This window comes from Amphiprion ocellaris, chromosome 7 (genome assembly GCF_022539595.1).
Source record: "Amphiprion ocellaris isolate individual 3 ecotype Okinawa chromosome 7, ASM2253959v1, whole genome shotgun sequence".
Lineage (NCBI taxonomy): Eukaryota > Metazoa > Chordata > Actinopteri > Pomacentridae > Amphiprion > Amphiprion ocellaris.
The window spans coordinates 2,502,836-2,517,894 of record NC_072772.1 but is presented as its reverse complement, the minus strand read 5'-3'; the positions used below and the strand labels follow the sequence as shown (position 1 = coordinate 2,517,894).

The window sequence follows — 15,059 nt, the reverse complement described above, 5'->3', positions numbered from 1 at the left end:
TGTCGAAAAAAAAATCGATTTTTTAAAGATGTAAAAACGTGCCATATGATGAAATAATGTAAAGGAGGGCGTGAAAAACACTCCAGAAAGGTTTTCTTTGAAAAAAAAATCATCATGAATTTTGGCGCAAAAAAAACGCCTTACTATACTATGTCGAAAAAAAATGCCATTTTTCAAACATGTTGTAAAAACGTGCCATATGATGAAATAATGTAAAGGAGGGCGTGAAAAACACTCCAGAAAGGTTTTCTTTGAAAAAAAAATCATCATGAATTTTGGCGCAAAAAAAACGCCTTACTATACTATGTCGAAAAAAAATGCCATTTTTCAAACATGTTGTAAAAACGTGCCATATGATGAAATAATGTAAAGGAGGGCGTGAAAAACACTCCAGAAAGGTTTTCTTTGAAAAAAAAATCATCATGAATTTTGGCGCAAAAAAAACGCCTTACTATACTATGTCGAAAAAAAATGCCATTTTTCAACATGTTGTAAAAACGTGCCATATGATGAAATAATGTAAAGGAGGGCATGAAAAACACTCCAGAAAGGTTTTCTTTGAAAAAAAAATCATCATGAATTTTGGCGCAAAAAAAACGCCTTACTATACTATGTCGAAAAAAAATGCCATTTTTCAAACATGTTGTAAAAACGTGCCATATGATGAAATAATGTAAAGGAGGGCATGAAAAACACTCCAGAAAGGTTTTCTTTGAAAAAAAAATCATCATGAATTTTGGCGCAAAAAAAACGCCTTACTATACTATGTCGAAAAAAAATGCCATTTTTCAAACATGTTGTAAAAACGTGCCATATGATGAAATAATGTAAAGGAGGCCGTGAAAAACACTCCAGAAAGGTTTTCTTTGAAAAAAAAATCATCATGAATTTTGGCGCAAAAAAAACGCCTTACTATACTATGTCGAAAAAAAATGCCATTTTTCAAACATGTTGTAAAAATGTGCCATATGATGAAATAATGTAAAGGAGGGCGTGAAAAACACTCCAGAAAGGTTTTCTTTGAAAAAAAAATCATCATGAATTTTGGCGCAAAAAAAAACGCCTTACTATACTATGTCGAAAAAAAATGCCATTTTTCAAACATGTTGTAAAAACGTGCCATATGATGAAATAATGTAAAGGAGGGCATGAAAAACACTCCAGAAAGGTTTTCTTTGAAAAAAAAATCATCATGAATTTTGGCGCAAAAAAAACGCCTTACTATACTATGTCGAAAAAAAATGCGATTTTTCAAACATGTTGTAAAAACGTGCCATATGATGAAATAATGTAAAGGAGGCCATGAAAAACACTCCAGAAAGGTTTTCTTTGAAAAAAAAAATCATCATGAATTTTGGCGCAAAAAAAACGCCTTACTATACTATGTCGAAAAAAAATGCCATTTTTCAAACATGTTGTAAAAACGTGCCATATGATGAAATAATGTAAAGGAGGCCGTGAAAAACACTCCAGAAAGGTTTTCTTTGAAAAAAAAAATCATCGTGAATTTTGGCGCAAAAAAAACGCCTTACTATACTATGTCGAAAAAAAATGCCATTTTTTAAACATGTTGTCAAAACGTGCCATATAATGAAATAACGTAAAAGAGGGCGTGAAAAACACTCCAGAAAGGTTTTCTTTGAAAAAAAAATCATCATGAATTTTGGCGCAAAAAAAACGCCTTACTATACTATGTCGAAAAAAAATGCCATTTTTCAAACATGTTGTAAAAACGTGCCATATGACTAAATAATGTCAAGGAGGCCATGAAAAACACTCCAGAAAGGTTTTCTTTGAAAAAAAAATCATCATGAATTTTGGCGCAAAAAAACGCCTTACTATACTATGTAGAAAAAAAATTCGATTTTTTAAACATGTTGTAAAAACATGCCATATCATGAAATAATGTCAAGGAGGGCGTGAAAAACACTCCAGAAAGGTTTTTTTTGAAAAAAAAATCATCATGAATTCTTGGGCAAAAAAAACGCCTTACTATACTATGTCGAAAAAAAATTCGATTTTTTAAACATGTTGTAAAAACATGCCATATCATGAAATAATGTAAAGGAGGCCATGAAAAACACTCCAGAAAGGTTTTCTTTGAAAAAAAAAATCATCATGAATTTTGGCGCAAAAAAACGCCATAGTATACTATGTCGAAAAAAAAATGTCATTTTTCAACATGTTGTGAAAACGCGCCATATGATGAAATAATGTAAAGGAGGCCGTGAAAAACACTCCAGAAAGGTTTTCTTTGAAAAAAAAAAATCATGAATTTTGGCGCAGAAAAAAACGCCATAGTATACTATGTCAAAAATTGTTGTAGCACTTCCTTTGTACACTGTCGGAAGCGCCACGATCACTTAACCTAGGTACTTTTCAAGAAGGGGTAGAGGAAAATATTTGAACACTTGTTTGAACATACAGCCGGCCTTTATTCAACAATAACACTTAACCTTATGCAGTTTCATACCTTTTGTGAAATTTTATGATAACTACATTTCAAGTGAATTGAAAACCTTCCTTAGTCCAGTAGGATTCAGTTCGTTAGGATTCAGAGTCAAATTGTCCTTTCCCTTATACTGTCCTTTAAGTTGGGAAAGTCAACTTTTCCCTTTTTTATTGCCCTGTAAGTTTGGAAACTCGGATTTTCGCTGATCTCTCAATCAGTTCAGTTTGTAGAGAAAATTAAACAAGAAACAAAATAAAATCAGAGCTCTGATAAAATAACAAACTAAATAAATCCAAACCAAAGTCCATCTACCCGGGTAGTGTGTTTTTTTCCTTTTGCTGTGGTGTGATGATTGTTCAGTGCTTATCTGTACGATGAATTGAAGGACATGGAGTGAAGTCGTCCTCCTAATCGGCGACGCGATCCTCAGCACACATGCAATGTACTCTGTTTGTCTGTGGCACGTCCTTTGTCCGTCTGTATGTCCATCGGCGGGTTGCACAATAAACTCAGCTTCTTTCTCCCTTTCTCCCCCTCAGTTTGTCAGGGTAAACAAAAAACCAACCTGCGTAAGCAGGGTGACATTAATCATCCTCTCATAATCTCATACATCACCAGATCTGGAATTTATATTGTTCAATGTTCTAAAATGATACATTTACGGTAGGTACAAAGTTGCAATACATTCAATTTAACTTGCTGTAAACATGTAGAACATGCAGAGCAACATGACTAGCATTTTTTCTTCATCCCCTTGATTCGTACTTTAGTTTGCAAAACACAAGTCATTCATTGGTTTTTAATAAGTCCTCTCAGCAACTTTCAAACTATATTCATCAACAACAGAAAACAGCAAGCAAATACCATTTATCCATGCCAATCCCATATTACTCTTTGTAATACAGTAGCTACGTCAGCTAAGCTACATTAGCTAGCACGGCATGTAAAGTTCTTAACAACACTCACCGGAGAATAGGAAAACAAAACCTCTAAATCCTTGACAATCCTTGACAAAACCTGGACCAGTTACTCCTTGTAACTCTTTGTAAAATACAGTTTGTTCAGAAGAGCCCTTTGGTTCACCCGTTTCTCTTGCTAATAAACTCTGTCTGGTCTGGTTTGCTCCGTTTCATTCTCTGCTTCTTCTACCGCTGTCGTTGACCCTTTCTCTTGCTGCGGCACTACCCTCTGCCATCTGCTGGCGGAAAGTGGCTATTACACCTAAAAACTAAAAACAGGTTCATCCAGATTTAGGCTATTTCCAGTGGGTTACATTGTCATTTTTCAGCATGTTGTGAAAACATGCCGTGTGATGAAATAATGTAAAGCAGGCTGTGAAAAACACTCCAGAAAGGTTTTCTTTGAAAAAAAATCATCATGAATTTGGTGCAAAAAAACGCCATAGTATACTATGTCGACAAAAAAAGCAATTTTTGAACATGTTGTAAAAATGTGCCATATGGTGAAATAATGTAAAGGAGGCTGTGAAAAACACTCCAGAAAGGTTTTCTTTGAAAAAAAATGATCATGAATTTTGGCGCAAAAAAAACGCCATCGTATACTATGTCGAAAAATGCGATTTTTCAACATGTTGTAAAAACGTGCCATATGATGAAATAATGCCTTCGTCCACCCGGCCTCCGTTGACTCGTCCCGCCTGCCGTCTCTGGAGCTGAAGCTGGATTGGAACAGACCAAAGTACAGTCCAATCACGATGCCAGCTGCCTCTCAAAAGGCTCCTTCATCTGGCAGGTGGCGCCACTTCTTCTGAGGGGAAGCTGAGCTGGCCCAGCAGAACTTTGGAGATGTGTTCCAGTGGTTGGTGGATGTGTGGAGATAGAGAGGGACCTTTGAATTGTTCACAAAGGAAAACAGGGAACCCATTGGTAGTTTTAGTTAGGGTGCTACTGTGGTGTGTTTTTGGGTTTTAAGAGGTGAACAGGAAGAGTTTTTTTCCGTATTGATTATCTTTTACTTTGTTCCTGGTTGGAATGCCCATCAATGTCAACGTGAAGTTCACTTTTAGTTCTGTTTATTTATTTTTATTTTACTAACACCCATTTGTTTTTAACCCCCTCACATGTTGTGTTATTGTAAACTTACTCTTTCAAATAAATACTCCTCTAACCCTCTGGAAGCCAGTGTTTGGACTGTTTTTGTGTTGCTCCTCACCTACTTCAGAGAGCTGGGACATAACGAGGTTTTGTGGACTGAACTCTTTACTATGACGTTTTTTAGAGCGACAGTCTATACTATGATGTTTTTGGACGACATGCTATACTATAACGTTTTTGGACAACATGCTATACTATGATGTTTTTTGGACGACATGCTATACTATGACGTTTTTTGGACGACATGCTATACTATGATGTTTTTTGGACGACATGCTATACTATGGTGTTTTTTGGACGACATGCTATACTATGGTGTTTTTTGGACGACATTCTATACTATGGTGTTTTTTGGACGACATGCTATACAATGGTGTTTTTTGGACGACATGCGAGACTATGGTGTTTTTTGGACGACATGCTATACTATGACGTGTTTTGGACGACATGCTATACTATGGTGTTTTTTGGACGACATGCTATACTATGGTGTTTTTTGGACGACATGCTATACTATGGTGTTTTTTGGACGACATTCTATACTATGCTGTTTTTTGGACGACATGCTATACTATGGTGTTTTTTGGACGACATGCTATACTATGACGTGTTTTGGACGACATGCTATACTATGGTGTTTTTTGGACGACATGCTATACTATGGTGTTTTTTGGACGACATGCTATACTATGACGTGTTTTGGACGACATGCTATACTATGGTGTTTTTTGGACGACATGCTATACTATGACGTTTTTGAACGACATGTTATACTATGACGTTTGTTGAACGACATGCCATACTATGACGTGTTTTGGACGACATGCTATACTATGACGTGTTTTGGACGACATGCTATACTATGACGTTTTTGAACGACATGCTATACTATGACGTTTGTTGGACCAAAGGCTATACTATGACATTTTTAGAGCGATATGCTATACTATGATGTTTTTAGAGCGACATCCTATACTATGACGTTTTTTGGACGACATGCTATACTATGACATTTTGTTGAGAGACATGCTATGACGTTTTTAGAGCTAAGTAAATAAAGTAAAAATCAGGCCGATATGTATGCTTTGCAGGTATTCGGCCATTGCAGAGCCCTGAACTTAATTGTAAAGTACACAATTTTCAGAATTTATGCACATAACTTAGAATTTGGTCTTGCTGACTGTATAATTTGTGCACTCAATATTGCAATAAAATTTGACTTCATGTTAAAATTCTTCCATCAAATCTGCATTTCATTCTCATCATGAATAACTCAGAGTTAATAAGGTTTTGTTTCAAATTTGGCTAAGAGTTCATCACTTTTCAAAGTAATGTTTTTGGAATAAAAACTTAGATGAAGATGTGTGTTTGTCATCATCAAAAAGCATCAAGACTATGTTTCTTTTTCCAGTATTTGAAGTCTGGATGTGTCTTTTTGCATGTACTAATTGTAAATATTTATATATTTCTATTTTCAGACTCTATCATGATATGTTTTGTTGTTGTGTTTTTCACATGTTTAACTGTCTGGCTGTCATTCTGCAGTCAAATAGCCCATATGGCATCTTAATAAAGGCAGAACTGAATAATTTACTCATCTGTGTGCAGAAATTATTAAGTTGAAAGGACTTAAAAGCTGTATAATCTGCACAAACAATCAATTTGAAAGCACAAATTACTGAATCTTATAAACAAATGATTATTTTGACACTTTCCACCATTTAAATGTCATAAATATCTGACAAAAATAAATAAAGGTGCTATGTGAAGGGTGAGAAATTATTTTAATTCATGCAGATGTGTATACCAATTTTCATGGAAATATTTTGAACCGACTAACAAACAAAAAGACAGACTGATGCTGCCATCAGTGCCACCCTTCTGTCAGTATTCACACATGGAGAGAAACATTTTTCTAACAAATGCTTTATTAGTCAGTTTAAAAATGAACACACTGGTCTGGTGATCTATAGGAGTACCACAGTACACAGCCACACGGAGATGAGAGATAAAAACAGTAACACACAAACACTACACACGTGCACTGACCACACACACACACGCACACACGCACGCGCACACACGCGCACACACACACACACACACACACACACACCAACATGAGGAGTTATTAACACATTTTCCGCCTTGTGTCTTTTCCCATCAAACACGCATCACCTTGGTTTTCACGGTTAGGAGTAAACAGAAGATACATTCAATAATCTGCTGTACAAGAATGTAATACTTACATTTACCTCCCATTGCCTAAAAATACAATAATATTCCCGCCCAAGATCCATTTTTAGGTGTATATATATGATCACGTCTTTTAAAAAATTGCAAAGATGTCTATATACATGGAGGGGGGGTGAAGGAAACCACAAAAAATAAAGATTAAATCGTTAAAATAAAGCTTAAAAAAAAAAAAGAGAATACAAATAGTTTGTGAGAAGGCAGATGGCAAGCCTTGACGCTTTCCCTTTTGTCTTCAGTTTAAGATACCATGGCAACAGATTGATGGTTTGCAAAGACACGGAATCAGGAAGGAAAAGGGAGGATGTCTCATCATGTAATCATCTTCTGTCTACATGAGGTTCTGGGAAGAAAACAAAACACACCAAGAATGAGAGCAAACAAATGTACTGACACTCATTTGAATTCAAATTACATGAAACATGTACAGAGAGAGTTCAGTCCATGCCGACTTTTTTAACACTGTTATTGATATCAATATTTTATGCATGTCAATATTTATTTTCTTTTTTAGTTGCATACTGAGGAATTGGATGAGGACGATGCTTCCTCCAATCCATACATGAAACCCTAACCCTAACAAATGCCATGTTTTCATTATGTTTCCATGCTTTTTTAAAAAAATTCCCCAAAGTTTAATTAATGCTGTTTAAATCAGTGTCTCAATGCGACTTCTTCTTCTGCAACCGTTTAGGGGTTAGTGAACAAAAACATGCATTTTTTTCTGGTACTTTTAAAATGAAATTCTGCAAAACTTTACTCATGTAATGGTTCTGTTCTGCATTTTCTCGTAACTTTTAAGGTGACACATCAAGAATTATGAATGTATGAGTTGCAAAAGCCTAATGCAATACCCAAGTGACCCTGCTCTCTTCTCAAAAAAGACTTTCTAAACACTTTTAAAAATTATAAATACCTCCAAAACTGACAATTATCTCAAAAAGAATTGTCAAACCACCATTTCAAAATGCGCTTTAAAAGTAATACTGAATATGAAGAGAGTAGCGATGAATAGCAAAGAAGTTGATGGTGTTACATGGGCGGTTTGCAAAGCTTTCAGGGACATTTTGATAATTTTTTTTTCTCCCGACTGCAAAAACACTTAAATCACTACTTTCCTTCCTTTGCAACTTCCACCCTCTATCATTGAAAATGAAAAACCTATTAGTCAAGCCTACAGAATGTGAGTTTTATTCTGAAAAGATTAGATTATTTCATCTCTTTCTAATAAAACACGTTTAATTCAAAAGTACCAAGTTTACAAGTGTGCATACTGCATATTTACACACAATAGAACATACATTTTCTATTATGTATTAGAAGATTGACCGTGAGATTGTGTTTTTTTCTTGATTCACTGTCTTAGATCACTACTTTTTGGCTCTTCTGTGCCAATTTGCGCCCATTTTGCTGTTGAACTGCCCGTAACCCACACTGCACAGGCACAATATGTGTTCAGCACTTAATACACATACCTCATCTCTCCTCCAGCCAGCAGTGGAGGGTCTCGGAAAGCCTCCTCCTCCACCCAGTGACCCGTAGCCCGACATCTGGACCTTGGGGAGGAAGCTCGACTGCCCATACGGGATTACATTCTCATCTGCACACGACAAACAGATTGTTCAAAGTTGCAGCTGTATTTATATAGGTTAAACCCTAAGTGAGGGAGCAGACTGAAAACAGACCCCCTGCTATTAAAAGCAGAGCCACTACTGCAGGATAATAAGTGTGCACACAGGCAGCAGTTGGCTCTGTCTAAGCTGTAAGGGATTTGTATGAAGCATCACAATAATATTAACACACATCTACTTGGGGTCCAGCTGTTGAAGCAAGATGGCACACATTGCCGGGACATATATTGTTCTTTTTTGCATCACTTACCATGCGATAACCACTTGGTCGACCCTCTCCTCTGGGGTGAGAAATGCTCTCCCCTCTTAGGAAGAGTGGGGGAGTCGCTCCCCTCTTTTCTTTCGCCGTCGGTTCGACTGCGGCTCAAAACATCCGCCAGGAGCTGCAGGGAGTCATCTGTGGGAGGGGGAGCTGGTGCAGGGGGGAGTTCTGTGTATGATTGATCATTGATTATTAAAAATAAAACCCACAACGACAAATTCGGTGTTAATGGAAAAGTTGGACATTCAGGCTTATTCGCTTTCTCACCCAGAATTAGGTAAGAAGCTACAACTCATTTGTCTCAGTATTAAATGTGAAACTACAGCCGTTAACTGCGCAGCTGAAAACAGTGAACCTGGTTCACCCTGAAGCAGCAAAATCACCTTCATGATTAACATGTCGTACATCTCAGCTCCTTAATGAGCACAAAAGCTGCAAAGCAAAAAACGACAACTGGTCATTTTACACGGTGTCGTGACCAGTTGCCAGGCAACCAGTGGAGATGCGACTGGACCCGTTCAACAAAGAGTCGAACACATGAGACCCTCGACAAGAAAACGAGTCAGCAAAGCTCCAAAGATGTCAAACTTTTGCTTTAACAGTCTTTGCTAAACATTTACAGTAAAGCCTGAAAGTGTCAGAAATAATGCATACTGAATTCTCTTTTATTTACGAAGCAATGCTAGTGATGTTCTGATAAGCTAAATGTTAATGTCAAGATGCTAACATGCTCACAAGAACAGTGTTGACATGCTGAGGGCTGAAGTAGGAACAAGGTTCACCGTATTGACCATCTTAATTTAGCATCAGCACACAAAACGTAGCATTTCAATGGTAACGTCAGAATTTAGTTGAAAAAAATCCATCCATCCATCAATCCTCTTTAGAGTCACGGGGTCAAAAAAATATTGGACACAAATAAATGTTGATGCCAGATGCTACGTGACACATGAAGAGATCACCACAGTAATTATGACTCAGTGTCTGTGGATGTCTTTGCAAAACTAGATTTTAACATTATTACAGAATGAAGAAACACAAAGAACACAAAATTGGAACATTGCTTTAAAAAAATAATGTGATAAATAGATAAATATTTTGTTTGTTTTTATTTTTTTATTTTTCAAGGGAGAGATAATGGTTGTGCATTTCTTTAGGAAGGCCTTTTCTGTCACAAATATTTCCCTCACTGTGCCTGTCCATTGTTTAAGATTTAAGGTTCAGATTTAAGCCACTAGTTTTTGTAATTTCTTTTTTTTTTTAGTATGAGTAATGCTTTATCTCTTTTCATAGTACCAACCTCTTTATTTCACCAAAGGACAAGAGACTAGTATTTTTAGATGTTTTATATTCAAGGATCTTCCTTACATTTTGGCATGTTATCCCAAAATACTAACATTTTTACATATGTCTAATATATGTGGGAGGGATTAGCATCTATGTGTCCAATACTGCTGTTGTGGTTGGTGTCATTGACTTTTTAAATATCTTTGCCAAATTTCATGGCAGTCCTACCAATAGGTGTTGAGCTATTTTAGTTGAGACCAAAGTGATGAACTTCCAGAGTGACACTGCAGCCAACAGAGCAATGCTACCAAAGGGGTTAAAGATTCATAAATATAAGATTATTTTTTTCCAAAACTACAACAGAAACTATATGAATAAGAAACAGTGCCTCATACCTGCTTCGCCATGCAGCTCTCGCCTGCTTTGTCCGTCCTTGGGCGTTTTCTTTTTACTCCTGGATCTGTGCGTCTGAGCTGTGGGGCTCGACTCTGCAGCTGAAGCAGATTGTCCTGACAAGAGACCACACTGATGTCATCCTCGGGAAACTTATGAGAAACCGGGGAACGCTGAGCTTCACTCTGAGTAAATGTGACATGATTTTCGTGTACAAATACTCTCTGTGAGTAACATCATAAACTAAATTATACATGACACCGTGTGGTTGTGTGCGGCCTGGTCGAAGGATGTGAGGCATCAAGATGAATTCAAACTGACCTTTGCTGAGGCTTTCCCCCTTGAAATCATCTGCCCACTGGCTGGTGGGATACACCTCGCTGGCGTCCCGGGCCTTGGTGTTGGTGAACAGATCAGGGTTGGACTGGGAGACCTGGGAGTGGTGACGGGCCAGGAGGTCGAAGTGCTGCAGCCGGGGACTGTCGGTGGCATCCCGCTGGGGGTAAGACATGAGCGTTGCTGTGTAGGAAAGATCCTCCAGCTTGGGCGGCAGGATGGAGAGCTCCTCCTTCGAAGCGTCCATCAGATAAGTTCTGGCTGGCAACGGAGGACACCAGTCGTCATCTTCCTCCTCTGAGCTAAAGGAGGCACAGTAAGTAAGAGCAGCATAAGTGTGTGCCTTTAACAGAAAACTGTATTTAAAAACTACATACATATAATAAACAACAGGATAGCAATGAGGGGAACTAAATCACCAAGGCCCTAATGTGTACGTTATCCTAAAAGCATCTGAAATCATCTACAGTGTTTACATTTTACACTATTAGCATTACAGATAAACTGTTGGCTGCATAAATAATTCAAGTGGTGGATAACAGACGAGATGAGCTCATAAAATGGATTCTCAAGGTCACTGCAGGCAGGTTTGTGCAGCAGATTACACTAAAATTGGTCTATTTTATTGAAAGTATTATAAAATACTACATAATTTTTGAGATGATTGTAATTTACAGTGTTTCCCAAAAGCGATGGATGAAAAGAACATTCAGCAGCACCACAATATATATATATATATGTGTGTATGTGTGTGTGTGTTTATATATATATATATATATATATATATATATATATATATATATATATATATATATATATATATATATATATATATATATATATATATCACTTTTTAAAGAGCAAGTGCATTTTTTAACGGAGATTTGCACAAGGAAACCAAAGTTGAAGGCATAATAAGAGTTGGGTGAGTAACATAGTCAATAAAATAGGAATAAAAATGAAATTATTTAATATTACACAAAATAAAATGATTGTATCTGCAATGGCTTGCGTCTTTAAGTTTCTAAAGTGTCATTAAGCTACTTCTATGCTGCATCAGAGCAGGTTCGCCTTGGAACTAATCATTATTATTTCTACAAATAAAACAGAATTATAGTTACTCTGTTTCCTTTTAATATGAAATGTCTTTTTTTCTCAGTGGAGAGGCCCGAGCAAGATGGATTTTTATGCTGAGATAATAAAGAAGATCTAAACAAAATTCTAATGGGAATAATAATGCAAAAGCCTCATAGTGAAAGCTTTGCACAGTAATTAGACCATGTTCAGAAAGGAGGTGAAAGAGATTTCAGACTTTCTTCGATGTGATCAAAACAATGATTTGACTTTAGAACCAAAACAATCAGAAAGTATAATGTTCACCATTTTACTGAAATATAATACAGTAGATTTTACATCATCAGTTCTGCAAGTATTTGATCGGAAACCAAATTGTTGAAGACATTTTGACTTGTTGGTTCACTATTGTCTCAACAAAATTTCATTTCTGTCTCCACAGTGGTAGACAAACAAACCAACATCAGGTGTAGAGATATTAAATAAAATCTAAATACAAGTAGGAAATCTTAAAAAAAACACATAATCTCATTACAAGTTCCTATGAAAAAGAGAAAGTAACGTGGAGAAACAGAGGACGAGAACCACCTCCTTGATTCCTGTTGTCACTTCAGTGCCGTCGGGGCTAATTTAATGATGGACATGTCATTGAAAATGGAAAGTACTAATCCAGCCTGTCAGATGGTGGCTAATGTCATTACAAAAGATGTGGTACAGTCAGAACAGCCCTCCGATGCCGCCCCGTTATGTCCGCAATCTAATGTGTCAGAACTAGTTAGAGTGAACTCTCCCCTCTGCAGCCCGGAGCTCAATCGACTCGCTGCCCGGAGACACAACTGTTAATTTGAAAACTCCCCAGACTCCAAACTTCACTCAAGTTTTGTTTGACAGCCTTGGCAGAGTTGCGGAGCAGCTTAGATATCCATCTGCCTTAACTCCCTCTGTCATATAGGTGAAGTCAGAGGCCTTGACGCTAATAATAAATTGACTGAATGAATATTGGAGAGCACAAAAAGCAACTGTGCTCTATGAGGCGGAAAAACGGCCTCGATACACAGATTGGAAAACATTTCAGACTGCAGCGATGAGCCTCACCTGTGTTGGGCCTCTTCTTTGTTGGCTTTTGCGCGGCATCTGTCTTTGTTGGCAGGAAGAGGCAGCGACAAAACGTCCACCCAGGTGAGTGGAGTCGACTTGGACGAGGACCCGGTAGACCTCTGCTTAACAAGTTTGTCTAAAAAAAATATACAAAATTAACAGCAAAGTACAAGATGTAATCAATGTGTTTCTATTATCACCACCTTGACCCTGAGGCAGAAACTCATCTAGTTTAAATAATGAATATGCTCAACTAAATACAGGCTTTTAAAACTCCTCGTTCTCTCTGCCTATCAGTACATGAAGGATGTTTCTTTTTGTTAACGTTTTTTTTTCAGCATTCCTTAACATTCTTAGTTCCAGTACATTTCCATTCACATTTTACACATATTTAAAGGCATGCCAGGTTTATGTCTGTAGAAAAGACCTGTAGATCAGACAGGAAAAAGAATCTGAAGTACATAATGTAATTGTAATGGTGGGTGGAGGGTGAAAAACTCCTTGCTGTGTATGAACCCTACATTTTGCCATAGTGATGTAAGTATTGCACTACAACTTGTTTATTCTTCAAGTGGCCGTCAAAATAATGGTGTATATGAACACAAATTAAACACATTTTCAGTTAAAACAGTACAACGTATACTCTACTGCAGGAAACCAAGCCTAATATATATCTATATTCTAATTAATTTAGCTTAAACTGACTACAAACATTTCCCCTGTAAAGTTGCCATTGCAAAATAAATATAACTATACAATAAAACTGTCTCATACAGTTCATCATAATTACATTTCTACCTTGTTTTATGAAAATAAATAGATCACTCAGTGCAAAAAAAAAAATATCCTCATTATATAATAATGTGTTAGTATATCAGGACTAAAAGAAAAGATCAGTGGTTATCAATCATTGCTATACTTGTGATACTTTCACTTGATATTAACCTCTAAACCAAAAACAAAAAACAAAGCTGTGTCTAATTAACCAAATGAATGATTAAGGTTGTAATATTTCATCTGAAGTATTTTATTCTATATGTCTCCGTTAAAAATAAACCCTAAAATAAACCAATTTAACTAAACAGATTCTGTAAAAGACTAAAAATCCAGTCTTCCTCAATTCAACTGACAAGCCATGAGTGATTCATCTGCAACCAAAAGTCTTGTGACAAAAATTCAGGGACTTTTCGTTTGACCTGGGTTGAACTGCAGGCAGTGTTTACACAGAGCAGAGAGGACAAACAAATAAAAAATGCAGAGAGTAAATGATGTATAATACATAGAGCCACTATCTTTCTAGAGTTGGTAACATCTGTGGGCTCTTGGAAAAATGTTGTGCATGTTGATTCCAGTTTTTTTTTGTAAAATAAGTAATGAAAGAAATTAAACCAGTTTTTTTGTTGTTTTTAAAAAAAAATAGTTTCTAATAAAAAAAAACCTTTGGCATATTGCACAGCAGTCATTTTTGAGTTCTTGCTACGTTTAGCCATGGTTGTGTGGTTTCCTTAGAGGTCCAGGACTTTTCTGTGTATTACAGTGAAAAATGAACCCACAGTGAATAAAAAATGTGACATGAGCAAAAAATTGCCAGAAACATACAGCTTGGAGTTCAGACGGTCGTTGTAATGAAATAGGATCTTAAATACCAAGAAAACAAGCTTTTTTTCAAAACAAGTTGGAAAATGTGACACTGAAAATCTTATTTATGTGATCACATTTACAAGAAGCGAGAAGTATAACGTATGAGCCACATTTTTAAATCTTATGTTTTAGAGAATAAAGGGCGCTGAATTCACTGTTAACGCATGGGTAGACAGTATTTTTTGGCATCAATGGGCAAAAAAAGCCCCTTTGAGCAATTCCACTTTCAGCATATTATAATTTAAATGATCAGAGAGAAAAGTAGAACACTAGGCATCTCCTATTGGCCTTGTTTTCTGGCTGTAGAAAATCTAGCCGGAGATGTACATGATTTCAAGCCTTTTCACTGATCAGGTGAGATAGTATAAATATCACCAAGGGTTCATGGTGAGAATAGGATGTGTTGGTGCTATGAGCTAGATGGAAGACTTTCACTTAGGAAGTTGGGGTTGGTATCCTGGATAAAGACACAAATTAATGTTGACTCTTAGCTTCAAATAAGTGTGAGAAGCATAGAG

At 36.7% G+C, this 15,059-nt stretch overlaps 1 protein-coding gene across 3 annotated transcripts in view; it reads right to left on the bottom strand.

Moving 5' to 3' along the window:
* Nucleotides 1–6,476: 6,476 nt before the first annotated feature.
* The window catches only part of zgc:77784 (uncharacterized protein LOC402947 homolog), a 62,836-nt gene continuing 54,253 nt past the window's right edge, over nt 6,477–15,059 (bottom strand). For 2 of the 3 annotated variants that reach the window (XM_055012491.1, XM_023265107.3), the window contains exons 21-26: nt 12,898–13,036; nt 10,714–11,030; nt 10,395–10,508; nt 8,701–8,880; nt 8,295–8,419; nt 6,477–7,162 (exon numbers count right to left, since the gene is read on the bottom strand). In XM_055012491.1, coding sequence (XP_054868466.1) covers nt 7,151–7,162; nt 8,295–8,419; nt 8,701–8,880; nt 10,395–10,508; nt 10,714–11,030; nt 12,898–13,036 — 887 coding nt within the window. In that variant the 3' untranslated portion in view covers nt 6,477–7,150. The remainder of the gene's footprint in view (nt 7,163–8,294; nt 8,420–8,700; nt 8,881–10,394; nt 10,509–10,713; nt 11,031–12,897; nt 13,037–15,059) is intronic. The other variant, XM_055012492.1, reaches the window with a different exon arrangement.